The following is an 18,992-nucleotide window of genomic DNA, read 5'->3' as shown; positions in this document are numbered from 1 at the left end:
GACGCTGGGCATGCAGACCCCCGAGCCACATGGAGCCTTGCCCCACTGTACTCCATGAACATTTTGCCAAGGACTTCAGTGTAGCCAGAATCTCACCAATTTATTTCACTAGGGCTCAGTAAATTGCAGAATTGGAGGGTTTAGAAACTCTCTTTTGGTTTTTAAAACTTAAGGAGTTCTTAAAGGGTAACTTAATTCCACTGGAGGGAAAATATGAATCCACCTACCAAAAATAAAAAAGATGGAGAAAGAGAAAGGTCTCAAATATATATAGTTAGGATAAAAATTACAGTGAGACGTAAGCTATTAGTGAAACCAGACAGAGGGAATAGATTTTTTTTTTAAATAGACCAATTTCTGTGCTGAGTTATACCAGTGTAAATCTATAGTACCATTATGGAGATACTGCAGAATAAATTAATGCAAAAGTTGGGCCACTATTTTTTGAACGTCCTTTTTAGTGACTTACTGCTATAATATGCCATGCTATGTTATGTCACTTGCACAATATACTGTGCAAACCTCTTTAATTGCTTAAAACACTGAATTTAGTTGTTTGGCGAATTGGCTCTCCAAGGGCATTACCAGATGCACACTACTTATGATCGCTACTTGTGATTTCCATCAACTGGAAATTCATATGCAGCATGTATACAGCACTTTCTACCACCTTCCTGGCAACGAGTATCCAAAGCTTAGGTAGATATGGCTCCTGCTTAGTAAACATGAAGCTATACAACAGGTGGGCAAACCCAGGGGCGGCTCCAGGCCCCAGCATGCCAAGTGCGTGCTTGGGGTGGCATGTCATGGGGGGGCGCTCTGCCGGTCGCCGGGAGGGCGGCAAGCGGCTCCTGTGGACCTCCCGCAGATGTGCCTGTGGAGAGTCCGCTGGTCCCTCCGCAGGCACGCCTGTGGGAGGTCCACCGAAACCGCGGGACCGGCGACTGACAGAGCACCCCTCGCAGCATGCCGCCGTGCTTGGGGTGGCGAAATATCTAGAGCCACCCCTGAGCAAACCATGGCCCGCATCCGGTTCACCAGCTATTTTAATCCAGCCCTCCAAGCTCCCGCTGGGGAGTGGGGTCTAGGGCTTGCCCTGCTCCAGCCAGGGAGTAGAGTTAGGGGGCCACTCTGCACGGCTCCCAGAAACAGCAGCATGCCCCACCATCAGCTCTTACACATAGGGGCAGCCAGGAGGCTCTGCTCTGCATGCTGCCTCCACCCCAACTGCTGCCCCTGCAGCTCCCACTGGCCAGGAACCATGCCAAATGGGAGCTACAGGGGTGGTGCCCATGGGCGTGGCAGCGCGCAGAGCTGCCTGGGTGAACCTCTGCATAGGAGCCGGAGGGGGGACATGCTGCTGCTTCTGGGAGCTGCTTGAGGTAAGCACCATCCAGAGCCTGCACCCCTGAGCCATGCTCCGGTGCCCCCACCCATTGGTCCCAGCCTGGAGCACCCTCCTGCACCCTAAATCCCTCATCCTCAGTCCCACCCCAGAGCCTGAACCCCTCCCATGCCCCAAACCCCTGCCCCAGGCTGGAGCCCCCTCCTGCACCCTGAACTCCTCATTTCTGGCCCCATCCCGGAGGCCACACTCCCAGCCAGAGCCCTCACCGCCTCCCGCACCCAACCCCATTTTTGTGAGCATTCATTGCCTGCCATACAATTTCTATACCCAGGTGTGGCCCTTGGGCCAAAACGTTTGCCCACCCCTGAGCTATACATACACAGGCCCCTCGCATTGTGTTATATGTACTTGTGTGTCCACACCTGTTCCATCAACTACAGACATTTTAAATAATTTTGAATTTTTTATTAATAAAATTATTTTTACAGCTCCCTTTCCCCAAGTTTGTGGGACACTTTGCAGAACAAATAAAAAGATATGGTCCCTACCCTGAAGAATTTACAGTCTTGCGCAGGCAGGATGAGGGTCCCAGCAATAAAATGATGTGGTTATTTGGGCACCTGTACATTATTTTATTTTTAAATAAGTAATAATCCACATGTGGGTGGTAGTATAGTAAAAATGAGTTTGAAGGAGGAATTTGAAAGAAGAAAGGGGAGGGGCCAGGCAGGCAGACTCAGGGAAGGTGTTCCATGAAACCAGCCAGAAAGAAAAACAGGGCTACTTGAATTTTATAGGCGCACATGTGTATTCTCAAATAAAACATCTTCCTTGTCTCACTGCTTTCATAGGAATGCAAGTAACTTGCAGGATAACAGAAGTGAAAGCTTCTATTTTCAGTAAGGCTCCAGAAAGATTTCACAAGACTCCAGCAACAAAGGGCTGGTTTAGAGATGGTACAACAAAATGACACTTTCCACAACCCTCTGACAACTGCCCCAGTGGAAATAAAACTGTACACTAGAAAGCGTGTGCACTGCTTTCACAGCTGCTGTATCTTACATGCAGAGCCACTTCCTTTTGTGGAGCTCTTGTCATGGTCTGAACACTTCATCATCCACACACACTCTTCCCTTCTTAGGAAATGACTTATATACATTAATTGCATGTGATGCCTTTAGCCCTCTACCGTCCAAAGAGAAAAACTGCAACACATTAGAAAGTTCAAAGCATGCATCATGTTGGCCAGATTAACGGTAACTTTTTTTGTGTTTATCAAAATCTGCCCTCTGCAATAAATGGCAAATTATTGGTGCAAACAGGCGGGGGCGGGGGGAGGACTTATCATTTGCACAGTGCTATGTATGTATAAAGTCTCACATTTTAAAATCAGAATGAGTTAAGATCCTCCATTCATGTCCAAATATATTTGCATACAAAAGCTTAGATTTCCATAAGAAAATCAGCTTGATGGATAGCGAATTACCTAGTGTGTGTGTGTGTGTGTGTGTGTGCGCGCGCGCTGGTATGGTTTGCACACAAATTTGAATGTTTCTGTGCACACACGTGATTTGACTAATTTCACACATAAAACATAGATTGACCGAGTTGCGCTTGTATTATTAATGGTTGTTTTTGAAAACTGAGTCCCAAAAGCTTAAAACTTCCTTTTGTGAAAACTATTTTTGAGCACAGATTAGTCCTGAAAAGCGATGCCCTAATTAAAATATAATTCAGTTGCGTGCATGTTGGGCCCCTTTCCTCAAACCCCGTGTCTGTTTATTTGTCTTTCTTTAGATTACAAGCTACTTGGGCAGGGATGATGCCTTCTTTTCACAGAGCACATTATGAGTGCTAATAGAAATAACAAATACAGGGAAAAATAATGAAAAATAGTTTAAGATTCAAAATGAGGAAGGCACTCACAGGAACTAGTATCATCACTTCTCAAATAAAAATGTTACTTCTTTCAGCTGCGGAAGAAAAAAAATGAATGATGTAAAGATAGAGAGGGGCATTTAAAGGAAATTAAGTGGTTAAAAAAAAAAGGCAATGATAAAACCAAAACAATATAAAGGCCCAGCAGGCTGAGTTCTGTAGAACTCACTCAGGTTATCTTACACCCTATACATCATTTAGACAATCCACCACATAGTGTGATTATAGGCAATATTTACTGTTCTTTATTGTTAAGTTGGCATCTGCAGAAGCACTTTAAACAAATCATTCTCTCTTTACATTATCCTCCTTTGGAAAGAAACTATGTTTTAATTCATTGCATTGCACAATGGACTCCATCTCTCAGCAGGGGCCTCTAGGTGCTACTGGAATACAAGTAATAATGGTTACCATTATTACAGCCTTACACTGGTTCTCACATTAAGGCTTCCTGTTCCTGTCCTTTTTATGCTCACAGCCAGTCAGGTTACCTCCACACCTCATTCCTGAAGGCTTGCTTCTCTAAATTTGAGAGGATGCCTCTTCTAGGCTCCAAATCCACTGAATAAACTGCATTAGAAGTTGAAGATTTGACTTCCTTACTGTCAGAGACATGGTGCAAATGTCCCGACTATCCACGTGGTCTGGCAGAAGGTAAAATGATCATGTACTGGGAGAAGAGCATTAGTAGGAGTGACTGAGTTAGTTTTAGTCCCATCTCACTAACTAAGAAGTTTAGGAGCTGGCAGGCAGATGCTTGGTTGCAGCTGAATACAGAAAACGGTTGCTGACCTAGTTTTCTGGCCTCTCATTTAAAACTCTTACCCAAGGACTTTACAGTTGAAAAGTATGTCAACCAGGCTGTGAGCATCATGGATGTGAGCTGTAATGTTAACATGAACTGATCTGATCTTAATTAGCTCCTTTCAATGACAGTGTAGTTTATGGAACACAAGGCCCCAGCTTCTCTGCTTCTAGCCAATCTTCCTTTTTAATATTCACTTGATTTCCGTTTTGAAATCATAATCCCTTCAAGTATTCCAAGTTTCCAAGGAGGGGTTTAACAGCATGTCCTTTAGTCTGGAACTGTTTCCTTATATAAACAAGAACTGCAATTTTGTTTCATCTCAGTTCCTTGGTAAATAGGTGCAAAGATTTTGTTCTAGCACATGGATAAGGTACACAAGTCCAGGAGAGCATTAGCAGCAGTTTCCTATGGGAATGCAATGAAATTTACCCTCTGTATTTTAAACATTTACGAAGTTATCTTTTGTGGTTTCCTTTCCAAGACTATTCTATGCCTGATTTTTCTATAGACGCTTAACTTACACAACTCTTAACTAATTGCGAATAAAAAACCCAGAGAACTGCCCATCACCAAAATGGGTGTTTTTAAAGACTATATTCTAATTATAATTCCCTGCATGTACCCCCCTGAGTTTAACAGTTTAGCCATCTCAAAATGCACCATTATACTGATTACATCAGTTTCACCAGCTGTGAAAGAATAATAGGTGAGCCCATTGCATTTTTATGATAGTAAATTGAGATGCAGTACTATATAGACTTCTTTCACAAAAGGATCTGACCATCCAAAGATTTGTCACAGACATCATTGTCAATATTATTTCCTCTTCTTCTCCCTTCCTATAGTGCAAGCTCTTGGGGTCAGGGCTCTCTTGCACTAGGTGTTCGCTGCTTAGCACAGGGCTCCATTTTCAGGTGGGAGCTTTAGGAACTACTGGAATACAAATAATAAACTGTGATAAGGGAACACCACTAACCTGAAATCCAGTCACTTTAAGAACAGGGTTAAAATTAGTTTCAAGCATTCAGACGCTTGCCAATTTTTGTGGTTCTACTCATTGGCTCCTTTAAGGTTATTACTGTGAACTATCCTAACAAGAGTTAAATAATCCTTCTACTTCTGAGGAGAGGTTGAAGGGAGAACATGACTAAGCCCCACTTATATTTTCAGACATTGACTAGGGGGTTCTAACCCTATATTCTGGCTCCAAATGGACTAAAGTATAGGAAAAGTCTAAAGACCAGGAGTGAGAACAGAATTGTGATGACTGAATGGACACTTCTTTGGGGAAATGGGAAGTACCTGATATTTTGCATTCCAAAAGGTAAAATATTTGTTTATCCCTGTTTAGTAGAGACATTTGGTGCATAAGACTTTCATCGCGTATACGTTTTTGTTTGGCATTACACCTCACCTTAAATTTTTTGTTTGTCTTGCTTAGAACCAAATCCTGAAGTCTTTATTCAGCTATGACTGTAGGATCTGGCCCTAAAATAATACCTACCTATAAGTACCTACCTATATGAGTCGACAATGTGATACGGCTGTTAAAAAAGCAAATGCGATTTTGGGATGCATCAGGCGGGGTATTTCCTGCAAGGATAAGGAGGTGTTAGTACCGTTATACAAGGCGTTGGTGAGACCCCATCTGGAATACTGTGTGCAGTTCTGGTGTCCCATGTTCAAGAAGGATGAATTCAAACTGGAACAGGTTCAGAGACGGGCTACAAGGATGATCCGAGGAATGGAAAAACTGCCTTATGAAAGGAGACTCAAAGAGCTTGGCTTGTTTAGCCTGGCCAAAAGAAGGCTGCGGGGGGATATGCTTGCTCTATATAAATATATCAGGGGGGTTAACGTTAGGGAGGGAGGGGAATTATTTAAGTTTAGTACTAATGTAGGCACGAGAACGAATGGGTATAAACTGGATATTAGGAAGTTTAGACTTGAAATTAGACGAAGGTTTCTAACCATTAGGGGAGTGAAGTTCTGGAACAGCCTTCCGAGGGAAGTAGTGGGGGCAAAAGACTTTCCTGGCTTTAAGACAAAGCTTGATAAGTATATGGAGGGGATGTTATGATAGGATTGTTAATTTGGGCAATTGATCTTGGATTACCACCAGATAGGTCTGCTCAATGATCTGCGGGGAGATGTTGGATGGCATGGGAACTGAGTTAACTGCAGAGAATGCCTTCTTGGGTGCTGGCTGGTGAGTCTTGCCCACATGCTCAGGGTTTAGCTGATCGCCATATTTGGGGTCGGGAAGGAATTTTCCTCCAGGGCGGATTGGCAGGGGCCCTGGAGGTTTTTCGCCTTCCCCTGCAGCGTGGGGCACGGGTCGCTTGCTGGTGGTTTCTCTGCAGCTTGAGGTCTTCAAAACAATTTTGAAGATTTCAATAACTCGATCCTGGGATAGGGGTTGTTATAAAATTGGATGGGTGGGGTTCTGTGGCCTGCCTTGTGCGGGAGGTCAGACTAGATGATCAGATTGGTCCCTTCTGACCTATGAGTCTGAGTATACTATCATAAGATACAATGTAAATCTGTAACATTCATTAACCAAAATTAACAGGCTAATTTAAGTATTAAATTACAGTGATTTTTATATACATTAACCATGCTTGACATCCTTTCAGTCCCACACTGTGCTGCAAAGAAGTGGTATATACTAAGTTGGGAAAAAATGTTGCAAGTCTTGAGCAAGTGCCCAGGTTCATTATTACACTTCTGCTTCCCTTTAAGGCCAGTAGTCAGTTTCCTCTCTCCTGAAGGACTTGATAGGGTTTGTTCCTAAATTAATGCAAGTCTCCACAATCAATTCATTATCGCAAATAAAAGCAAAAATTTATTTAACATAGGGCAAAAAATAGAGAAAAAGCAGCACAAACAAAATAAATGTTATTTTTGTTCTGCTTGATGACTAACATTTTATGAAAAGCCCAGAGAGCTTAGCTCCAAGCTCAGCTCTGGATAGTTTTGGTTAAGCTTCCCAAAGACTTCACATAAGTTACCAGAATCTCCTCTCAGCACAGCAGGCTGTCAGCTGGACTTGACACATTTCTTTCAGAGAAATGCTTTATTTGTTCTTCAGGAACCATTTTGAGCTATATTTCTTCCTCTTTACAATCTTGTGTGGCTTTGCAAGTCCAGATGTTAAGTGCTGCCGTTAGCACATTTTATATTACCTTACATTACAGGCCTGTCATCATTGCACCAAGTAAACTGTATTTCAGACATACTTGATTAGGTTTATTATTCCTTTTCTCTGGACACACAGTCTTCATTTCCTCCTCTTTGACTTGCATAGCCATTGCACACACTTGGGAACAAAAAATTTATATAAGCCTGAGCTAGTCTCACTGAACACCTGCAAAACCTCCCCTTTGTCATCCATGGTGCAGGTCCAGACACTAATTAAACAGCCCAGAAGATTTCATTTTAGATGCTTGGGAGCCTAAAGGGCTTCCTCACCTCCTCTCTTTTCATTTGAAGAGACATTTTCCTTGCAGCAGCTTCTTTTAGCAGTTTTTCTTTTAATGAATATTTCATGCAAGGTATTCTCATTATTTCCTGGTTGAGTACAGTTTGGAAAAAACTATACACCCAATGTAATGCCAGAGTAGATTTTGTTCCCACTGGACAGACATCAACATTCACAATACTACAATATGACACTGAGAAAGCACATACAGGTCTTGTTTTGAACTGTTATATCAATATTCACTCAATTTTTTATGTAATCCAATGCATACAAATTCTTCCTTCTTTTTAAGATTCTGTTGCCATAATGACTATGTCAAGGTTTCTCATTACATAATATTTTGTTTGAATTAAAATTAGAAGTTTGCTCATAAGACTCAGAATTCTTGACTCTAAAAGGAGGAACGTGTAGCTTCTAATTGCATTTTTTTTGCATAGCAAAATTATTATAGTACTAAGACACCCAAACCCAAGTGGAAATTAGTTCCCCACACCTTCCTCATAAATAGAATGCAAAATACACCACAGACATGTAAAACAGTTATTTTTGTGAGCAGAAGCTACTGTCTAATTTTTTTAACCATAAGAAATGCATCTTGTAGTTCCATCCCAGAAGATGCTGTTCTTCTGAACCTTTTAGTGCTGGGAATCACGGTTTCCAAAGAAAGTTAATGCAAGGCTATTTAGTTCATCAAAAATTCCTGATTTCTGCATCACATATTTAGTTTTCTGTAATAATTCTTATATCTAAACAGAGTACCTAGAATAAAGTCATAAAGCATTAAGAAAGTCACTCCAATAGATGTATAGTTTGTGCTCTTCATTCAAAAATAGGGAATAGAAAATATAAATAAAAATGGCCATCTCACACAGAAAGCCCTGATTTTATTTATCTGGTTGATTTGCATAGAAATGAGTTTCAGTGGTCATCTGTCACAATTTGAGTCTCAGGCGATGACATACAGAGAGTTAAAGGAGTGCATGTTTAAAACACCATGCCATCAAAATAAACATACTAAATCCTAAACATAGTTAGTCAGTGGTGTTCTAATATACTTGCGCAGCCCCACTGAAGTTAATTGGATCGTACAGGTATAATAGAAGAGATACATTGGTCCAATGACTGTAAACATGTGGGGTAACTGTTCTATTATTTTCAAATGCATTAACACCAGAAATTGATTTGGAATTAAGCAAACTTCCATTCATACTCCAATTAAAGGCCTGACCCAGCAGTCTTTTCAAACACACTACTCCCTTTGAAAGTAGTGGATCAAGCACGTTACAAATGCACACACTTAGCTCAGACATTGTATGATCACACTATAAGCACTGTTTTGTATTTTACATTAGACATCAAAGCAGAACATCTAAAATTTTTATAAAAAGGCAGTAACTGCTATTTTAACATCAAAAGTTTGTTAAAATATAGTAAGGCACCATTGGATTAACCAGTTTTGTTTCATGCTTATCTTTTTTAAACACTATGCATAGTGAAATAAATATTGTAATACTGATCTTATTGTAAATATCTACTTGTATACAAAATGATATACTGAATGTTAAAATGATGCACTTTTTTAATATATTTGGTGAATTTTACAATCAAAAAGACATACATTTATTACTATCCGAGGGAAAAATGATTACTTTCATTTCTCAAAGGTGTTTTATGGCTGCTTAGCGTATACATATTGAAAAAATTTCTACTAGTAAAGAAAGTGCTAAGAATCAAACAGTTCCAAACAGATTGGATTTCTTTGCTTCCCTCACTGAAGCCCACATCACAGTTTAAAATTAGACTTGTGCTAATTTGTTATGGCTTTGGTTATGATTATAGAGAAATTCTGCTCATGAAGTGAATTAGAGTATTTTGGCTGGTGCAGTCAGCAACAGGAATGAAATACCGCATTTTCATTGATTCAGCCAAAGTAAAACTGTCTTGCTATATGCAGATAAGTTATAAAAATGTATAACTTCTGGAGTTGCTCTCAGTTGTTACACTGCATAACTATTCATATTTCATTAAGACTTGGCAGGGTGATGCATTAAAATATTGTATTCTCAAGTCCATGATGTCGTTCCTCAGAAAGCCATAAGTGCTTTGGTTTAACAGCATCAATACAATAATTTATCCTATAAATATCACTAGGTGTTTTAAATCTTCTTTGGACTTTAGACTCACACAATAGTGGGCCACATACAGACTTTCAATATTCATAGCCCGTATGTTTTTTTTTTTTAAGTGCCATGCTTACAAGTGATGTTAGTACATTTACAGATCAGACGGGCTTGATCCAAAGATACATGTCACAGGTGGAGCTTCTTCTGAAATCTGTGCAAGAAGCTCACATGGCTCTGATCCTGTGTGTGTGTGTGTATTCCAACGTAGGATCAAGTCCATGGAACGCATCTCAGAATCAGGCCCAGAGATATCAAAATATAAAAATATGTATTTTATCAAATACTATCATAGGTAAAAAAATCCAAACGTGACTTTGTAAACATACTGGAAAGGCAAAGCTGTATTCATCACGTTCATCTCCTACCCTGTCATCAGTGGGATTACACAGATTGTAAGGCAGGGTGGGATCTGCCACTACATAGTCACATAATGGAGAAGGTCCCACTGCACACTTTTCCCTAGGGTTCAATGTTCATTTTGAAGAGTCTCTTCTGCCAACCCCCCGAGATGTTCAAGTGTTGGGCTCAAAAGTATCATACTGTAACAAAACTCGCAGAGTTGAATGAGGAATCATGTTTTCCACTGCTGGGGGGCGTGGGGGTGGCGGGGAGGAGGTGTCGGCATTTTGCCCAATATATTTCTAACTTGCATGGCTTCTTCTTTTGATTTAATGAGCAACACAGTATGAAACATGTCCACCAGTGAGGACTTCCTGGGGACTCCAGTGAGCACGTTAAGAGAGTCAGAGATTGGTGGGGAGGTGACGGAAAGAAAGTCATTCTTCAAAGCTAACTTTCAGAAGTCCAGCTGACAGAGATACATTCAGCAGACACGTTCAAATCCAGAATCAAAGTCCTCCTATGATTTCCAATGTCTTTTTCCATTTGTTTACATCAGTTTATAAAATGCACTTAACAAACATTCTTTGCTCATGTACAATATTTAGAGGCAGTTCTGCAATTTTACCAATCACCACAATGCCTAAAAAAGTTTGCTCTCTCCTAAGAAGGGAATTTCCTTCAGATTCCTCCTGATACCCTCTGAAACAAGAGTCTGGGATCAATACACTTCACCCCTGTTGAACTAGCATGGACAGCAAGTTCTAAAGTTTATGGCTTTCACTAGAAAATGGTCTTCCACGAGATCCCTCCCGTTTAAATGTGAGGGTCATTCATTCAAGCACTCACTTGATCTCAATTGCCATGCAACACAAGGGAGAAGCACTCGAGCAGCCAAACCACACAAAGCTTCATTAGTCAAACACATTATACCCAGAAACAAATGGGAAGCCAATGCAATCTGTGGAGCACAGGTGTTAGCAGGCTTCACAGAAGGAGCATATAATTAAGGGGGCTAGTGCATTTTGTACTAGCCATAGTTGGAGCAGTCTTCAGGTGTAGCCCGACATAAAGAGCATTACAGTAATCCAATTTTGAGGGCATGATCCACATCCAAATGGAAAGGATCAGTAGAGATTAACAGCATAAGACTACTACAAAACAAGGCATCAGGGCCATACAGGACACTATTACACTGCTGAATTCTCAATTTTCTCTTTTCTTTGAGAATTCTCCTTCATGTCATGGTAACATTTTCCCTCAAGAATGAAGGCTGGAGATACCCTCTGCTGGAGCCCAGTGCTGATGGGGTGTCAGAAAACGATGCCATTTAGTTGTCACCCTCAGAGGGAGGGTGTGCAATCTGTAGCATAGACACACACTTTTGACAGGCTAAACCAGGGGTAGGCAACCTATGGCACGTGTGCCGAAGGCGGCACGCGAACTGATTTTCAGTGGCACTCACACTGCCGGTTCCTGGCCACCGGTTTGGGGGACTCTGCATTTTAATTTAATTTTAAATGAAGCTTCTTAAAGATTTTAAAAACCTTATTTACTCTACATACAACAATAGTTTAGTTATATATGATAGACTTATAGAAAGAGACCTTCTAAAAACGTTAAAATGTATCACTGGCACACAAAACCTTAATTTAGAGTGAATAAATGCAGACTCGGCACACCAATTGTGAAAGGTTGCCGACCCCTGAGCTAAACTATGGTCAAAAGAATTTGGGTTGAACTATTAAATTGCAGACTCACATAAAGCTGAGCAGTAGCATGCAGAAGCAGGATAGGGCGTTGAAGCATGCAAAAAAAGATCCAAGGGAATCTCATATGTGTGCCGTCCCCATGTGATTCATTCCAGGCAGACAGCAGTAAATTATTGGACTTTATCCTACAAACTAGTTAGTGGGCTTGCACCTACTCTTGTTGAATTCAATGGCAAAACTCCTGCCAAGATCACTAGGAACAGGATGGGACCCAGTAAGAATATGTATATTGTTATATATGGTCCCCAAAATGCCTTTCATGACAGCCTGCTATATAGGCAAGTAAAATCTATAGTTTTAAGCAACTATGGTTCATAAACTGTACCTTACTTCTCTAACAGATACTCAAATTACTCCTAATCACAAGCCAAAAGTGGAAACAAAGCAGAAGAGGCAACTTTCCAATGACATGGGCGTGAGAAGTAATTCAAGAGAAATCTAAAACCAGCAATCACCCTGAGAAGGGCTGGAAGTCCACTTCACCTCGGTATAGGTGGGAGCGGTGGGACACCTCTTTCCCTTCGGCCAGAGCCCTCTAGAAATGAAAGAAAGAGATGGCTGTGTTCATCATGATATATTTCTTTCACACAGAAGAGCGGGCCCAAGCTCCTCATGAAACGATTTGTGAAGAACTACTCATTTTAAGTACCCGTATTATCCATTTTATGAGCAGTTTTCTGTAGTTTACTGGATGATTTATTTACCAAGTTAAGAAATATAAATGATGTACAGAATAGTTTCTATTAAGTAACTGTTTAATGCCCCAAATACCAAAAAGCATGAGGTTTTTCTGCCTTTTGGCTTTTTCCGCCTCTTGAGGACACATCTACAACTCTTGTTAGCATTAATAAGAGTTATCAGTTCTACAAGGGCATTAAGTCTTACTGTGACTTTAAAACAAATGCAAATTGTAATAAAAACACTCAAGTTCTACAGTTTAGGTGTGATAAAATCTCAAAGCACCATTTCTCCACAAGAAAATTTCCATCCAAAAACTAGGCAAATTAAATTTGAGAAGGGTACACAATTTCCAGGCCCTCCCCCTACTTAAAAAAAAAAGTATCAAGTTTCATAGGACTTGATCCTGCAAACAATCTTTCAGTGTTTCCTGCCTGGATAGGGTGTGAGATCAGGCCCTTAGAATTATAAATCTTAACTTATTAAGAAGATGTTGGTTTCTCCCATTTTTACCCAAAGAGATTTTACATATTTTTGTGTTTATAGAGTCTGTTCTCAACAACAGAAGAGGGACTTGCACAGGGAACATCTACACTATTTGTATACATGAGAATTCAACCATTAAATTTCTTCAAGCCACCACCAACAAAAATATTGAGAGATCTATTAGGCCCTATTCTCCCTCCAACACCTTTACAATCCCAATGGGAGTTGTGTTTGTATGTCTGAAGGGAGAATTATGAGTTTTTAGGTTGGATGGTGTGTGCAGCCAATAGCTAATAGAAAAGGGGTAATGGTAATTAGCAGAGAAATAAGTAAACTCAGTCTACTAAGGAAAAGCAGATGCATAGAGATGCAAATTGTTCCCAGTTCTAAATATTTTTATCCTCGCACTACTCTGTATAGGTTTTTTTTTACTACATCCATCACTAGGCCATCTGAAGGCCTGACTACTATCTTTCAAAATTAACCATATTTGGCAAAACAAAAACAAAAACAAAACAAAACACCATACCTCTGCTTTCATTCCTTGCTAGTTTACTGGGGTAACTTTTGTTCATTGGAACATATGGCTCTGGAGGTGGCAGGTCAGATATCGGATGGAAGGAAAATCTGCTTTCCCACTCATCTGGGGAGAAAAACAGTTACAAGACAATTTTAAAAGTAACAATTCTTAACAGAAGAGTTGTGTCGTATTGATATTATTACACATTCAGTATTGCAGTACTTCTTAGAAGCCCAAGTCATAGACCAGAACCCCACTGTGCTAGATGCTGTACAAATACAGAACAAAGAGATGGCCCAAATTAGCCTGAATTCACTTCATCATTCATTGATCATTTACATGATTGCACCTACCTTGTCTTATTGTTTACAATGCTCCAATAAAAACAAACTAAGACAAATAATCCAAACAGGAGTCCACTGAAATCCGCAAGAGTCCTAACAGTGTGACTCAGAATGTTATATGAAGACTCTGTGTCTTCTACCCACCTTACCATCTGTGCAGAAGAACTTAGCCTTCAAGGTTGAGATTCGATGCCCAAGGGGATGGTGGCTTCAAGCCTTGGCATAGATAGGGCTGCCTAAGCTAAGTTATGGTAGTTTCCCTGGGTTGCCCTACAGGCCCCACAGCACTGCCTTGAATGTCTGCAGTGCTGTGTGCTGGGGCCCCTTCTGCCCTTTGCCCCACCCAGGCATGGCCCCTATGCTATGGCTTGTAAGGGGTAGTCCTTGGAGGGCAGCCTTATGACTGTCTTTTTACAGTGCCTGTGCTGGGGGGATCCTCCCATAATCAGCTATGAAGCTTTTAGAGTGTCTCTTTACATTACTCCGGCCCTTGTATGCAGCGTAAAGGGCTTGGAGTTGGTGGGAGGATCTCACTCTAGGTTGTTTCCTGATTCTCAGTATTGCACCCACTTATGCACATAATAAATTTGGCCCTACATAGTCTATATTAAATTAATCTTATCGCCTGCTATAGAAATGTGTAGTAGGATTCAGGGTGCTGAATTTGCATTACGGCTACTGAGACCTAATCGATGTGCAAAGTATCCAAAGAGCTAGAACCACTACAGCATCCAATAAAATTCAATGTTAAAAGAAAAAAGAAAAATTAGCAGCACTGTGAGAAAACGCATAATCAGGGAGAAATGTGCATCTTTTGTAAAAAGTGTGAAAATAAAGCTAAAGGTTTCAGTATTTCTTCAATTGCTAGAGACCCACATTTCCCTGTACAACAAAAGAGGGGTCAGATTCCAATGACATATTTGTAGTAAATCAAAATCTTGGAAAAAATAGCCTGTGCTCATATTACACTGCCTGTATCTGAATGCAGATGCTCAAGGGGCAGAATAAGGGCACACAGGCAACTTTGTTTTTTTGTCATTTCCAGCACTTTGCAGCCGTAACACTCTTGTAATGCAGGTTTTTGTATGATGTCATCCAGCTATGACCTAAGTGAACTTTACCAACAATTGACCACAGGATTGATTATTTTGGGGCCCAGATTTGCATTCCTGAGGCAAACAAGACTCACCTTGATTTCAGTTAGAGTTCTGCTTGTGAAGGAACTATGTAGGTTCTGACCCCTAAAGGTAATTTGCACAGAAAAAAGTGGTTGCATCCAGTTTTGCCTCTTATGCTGCATCGAGAAAACTCAGAAGGATTATTTTAGAGTCTTATTTTCTGCTTGCTTTTTATCCTAGAAATATCAGGAATGTCAAGTCTGGTCTTTCCTGATTTTGTAGGGAGATGCAAATGTATATTGCAAGCTCATGCCTTAATTGAAAGGAAAGGACTGATTCATCTTTAATGCACATATTCTTTATCCCCACTGTTTAGTAGCCAAAATGGAAAACCCGCAGAAGTTTTAAATAGTTTGACTAAAGATCCCTTTCCTTCACTACTGCTCAGCTTTTACTTTGTCTTCTGTGATGTCATAATCCCACTACTTCAGTCATCCAAAGGGTTTCAGGACAGAGACCACCTGAATTTTTAACATGAAAAAAAAAGTCCTACAGGCTTTCTTTATACAGCATAAAAAAGCAAGGAATGGCACACACGTTTCCTTTTTAGGTTACCTTTGAATGGTTATTTCTGAGGTCCAGTGCTTGCTGAAGTCCCACTGGCATGCTAGTAGTTCATGTCAGTAGTACTGTTAACTTTGCACTTCTGTTTTCCACATTAAAATATTTAGATAACTCCATATGGCAGGTCTTTTTAGATCCAAGTTACACTGGGGTCAGTCAGGAACAACTCCAGTGTAAAACTGGTGAGAACTCAGAATCAGACTCTAAGCATCAGTGAAGTATCTCATTTAACGTTTGGGGGGCCAAATGCTGATAGCTTTACTTAGACAGACATATGTTGTGTATGTCTGAGAATGCAGCTCACCTTCAGATGACGAGTCCGGGAAGCCATTTCTGATTGCTGATGGTGCAGGAGGTGGTGGTGGAGGAGCTACGGAACCAGGTCTGTCAGGAGGAAGTGGAGGCCTTGGTCCACCTCTCTGATTTTCTAATCCTGCCCTGGAAGGCAGCTGTGGAGTAGCAGGCAATGCCCGTGAAATGCTGCCATTTCTATTTACAGGGGGAGGAGGTGGAAGGGGTCCTGAATCAAGACAGAGAATCAAATCAAGAATCTATTGTAACATAAAACCTACCATTATTCTATCAGCTCTAAGCATTGTTGTCCTGCATAGCTCTGAAGGGTGTCAGATAGGATACTAGCTTTGATGGGCTCCAAAAGCAATGGGGAGGGTTGTCTGCCTCCTTCAGCCAGAGGGAGGGAACACAGTAATGCAGTGTTTGACATCTCTTTCCTGATTCACCTTCCCCTGGATGTGGCTGATCAATACAGAGTGCAGGTTCAAGGGGCATGTTTACACAGAAAGGAGGCTTAAATGTCATCTTTCCACTCCGCTTGCCTCAAATAGCCTCTTTGCAGGGCTGGTCTCTTTGTTCCACGTTAATGCAGCCCTAAAGCTGCTCTAACTTATGCTGGCTGCAAATGGTCACAAAGGGCTAAAATTACGATGGTGCACCAGGGCAGCACAGAGGGTCCTGACCATATCCCATTTCCTTCAGCCACACCGTCTTTTAAGGTAACGGGATGGGAAGCGGTGTAAGAGCTCTCTGAACCAAGAGAACATAAGAGCGGTCATACTGAGTCAGACCAATGGTCCATCTAGCACAGGATCCTGCCTCCAACTGTGGCCAGCACCACAGCTTCAGGGAGAGTGTACAAAACAGGGCAATTTGGGAGTGAACCACTTCTGGCTTCTGACAGTCAGAGGTTTAGGGTCACCCCGATCATCTTGCTTAATAGCCATTGATGGACTTTTCCTCCATAAATTTATCTAGTTCTTTTTCAAATCTAGTTATACGTTTGGCCATCACAACATCCCATGGCAATGAGTTTCATGGGTTAATTATGCATTATGTGAAAAAGTACTTCCTATTATTTCTGTTAAACCAATGGATATTAATTTCAGTCGGGTGATGCCTGATATTTTTATTGTGGGAAAGGGTAAAACACACGTCTCTATTCACTTTTTTCCACACCATTCATGATTTTATAAACCTCTATCATATCTTCCCTTAGTCATTTCTTTTTTAAGCTGAACAGCCATAATCTTTTTAGTCTCTTCTCATATGGAAGCCGTTCCATACCCCTGATCATTTTTGTTGCTTTTCCCTGAACCTTTTCTAGTTCTACTATCTCCTGTTTGAGATAGGGCAACCAGAACAGGACACTGTATTGAAGGTGTGGGCGCACCATGGATTTATATAGTAGAAAATATAATAGAAAAATTTCATAATGCTATCTCCTTCCTAACAGTTCCTACCATTCTGTTAGCCTTTTTGACTGCTGAGCAGAAGTTTCCATAGAACAATCTATGGGCACTCCAAAATCGCTTTCTTGGATGGGAACAGGTAATTTAGAATCCATCATTATATATGTATAGTTGAGATGATTTTTTCCAATGTGCATTACTTTGCACTTATCAATGTTGGGTTTCATCTGCCCCTTTGTTGCTCATTCAAGTTTCGCGAGATCCCTTTGTAACTCTACACAGCCAGCTTTGGACTGAACTATCCTGAATAATTTTGTATTGTCAGCAAACTTTGGCACTTTACTCTTCACTCTCTTTCCCATACCATGCTGGGTGTTAGGACCAGATTCTGCCAGTGGCATAGTGTAAAGGAGAATTCAGCTCAATAATGGCAGTGTTATGCAGTGTGGGATCAGTTCTCTCTCTTACACAAATATTTGCTGCATGCCAGGCTCTGCTGTGGCTGCAGTACACGAATCTGTCTCTGAATTAGAAACAGACCTCACACACAGATTTTAACATTTCCAATGTCAGTATATTTGAACTACTGTAGCGGTAACATGCCTAGAGCCAGCATGAACGATATCGCACACAATGTGGGGCAATTAATCAACACAATTAAATTCTCCTAAGTCATTTTTTTATAACAAGTATCCCCTCGGCTCAAAGAAATCTAGTTACATCTATTAAAGATGTATTACAGATACATCCATTAAAAATAAATCAGATATTGTGCCACTATCCAAAAGCAAAAATGTGTCACAAGAAATCCTACATACTTTGTGGTTTACATTTACATGCTACTACAGTTTGCAATCCTGAAATGGTGCTCCATTAGTAAAGGTTAATTCTTTTTAGTAACTTTAAGATTGGGGTCGGCAACCTTTCAGAAGCGGTGTGCTGAGTCTTCATTTATCCACTCTAATTTAAGGTTTCGCGTGCCAGTCATACATTTTAACGTTTTTAGAAGGTCTCTTTCTATAAGCCTATAATATATAACTAAATTATTGTTGTATGTAAAGTAAATAAGGTTTTTAAAATGTTTAAGAAGCTTCATTTAAAATTAACTTAAAATGCAGAGCCCCCTGCACTGGTGGCCAGGACCTCGGCAGTGTGAGTGCCACTGAAAATCAGCTCGCGTTACGCCTTCGGCACACGTGCCATAGGTTGCCTACCCCTGCTTTAGGATAATGAGAGAAATTATTCCAAATTAAAAACAATGTAAATATTAGAAGGATATGGATTAAGAAGCAAACACAAGGTTCCCTTCTATTTACTATATTATCAAGAAGATTGTTATTAACAATAAGAGTATAATCTATGTTCTTGAACATTAGTAATAAAAGGCACAGGGCAAAGTATATTATGAAATATCATCATGGAAACAATATTCTTTTTGTTAGAAATCTGCATATAAGTGACAAAGTTGACTCAAATGTAATGACACTTCTTATGATAACTACTGTTGTATACATTAAAATAACTTAAATACCACTGTAAGTGTAAATGATGTTTAACACACACAGAGCCTGTTTCTGCAAACCTTTACTTGTGAACATTGCCACTGACAAACTGTACTACTCCCGGGGGTAAAGATTACTCATCTGA

The 18,992-nt window shown here is 40.5% G+C and overlaps 1 protein-coding gene across 3 annotated transcripts in view; it reads right to left on the bottom strand.

Annotated features, from left to right (window-relative positions):
- Positions 1-11,735: 11,735 nt before the first annotated feature.
- WIPF1 (WAS/WASL interacting protein family member 1) overlaps positions 11,736-18,992 on the bottom strand; it is a 76,586-nt gene continuing 69,329 nt past the window's right edge. For all 3 annotated transcript variants that reach the window (XM_030580464.1, XM_030580465.1, XM_030580466.1), the window contains exons 6-8: positions 15,944-16,159; positions 13,563-13,676; positions 11,736-12,404 (exon numbers count right to left, since the gene is read on the bottom strand). In XM_030580464.1, coding sequence (XP_030436324.1) covers positions 12,349-12,404; positions 13,563-13,676; positions 15,944-16,159 — 386 coding nt within the window. In that variant the 3' untranslated portion in view covers positions 11,736-12,348. The remainder of the gene's footprint in view (positions 12,405-13,562; positions 13,677-15,943; positions 16,160-18,992) is intronic.

This window comes from Gopherus evgoodei, chromosome 11 (genome assembly GCF_007399415.2).
Source record: "Gopherus evgoodei ecotype Sinaloan lineage chromosome 11, rGopEvg1_v1.p, whole genome shotgun sequence".
NCBI classification, from domain to species: domain Eukaryota; kingdom Metazoa; phylum Chordata; order Testudines; family Testudinidae; genus Gopherus; species Gopherus evgoodei.
The sequence above is the reverse complement of the archived record's forward strand: the minus strand, read 5'-3'. Positions and strand labels throughout refer to the sequence as shown.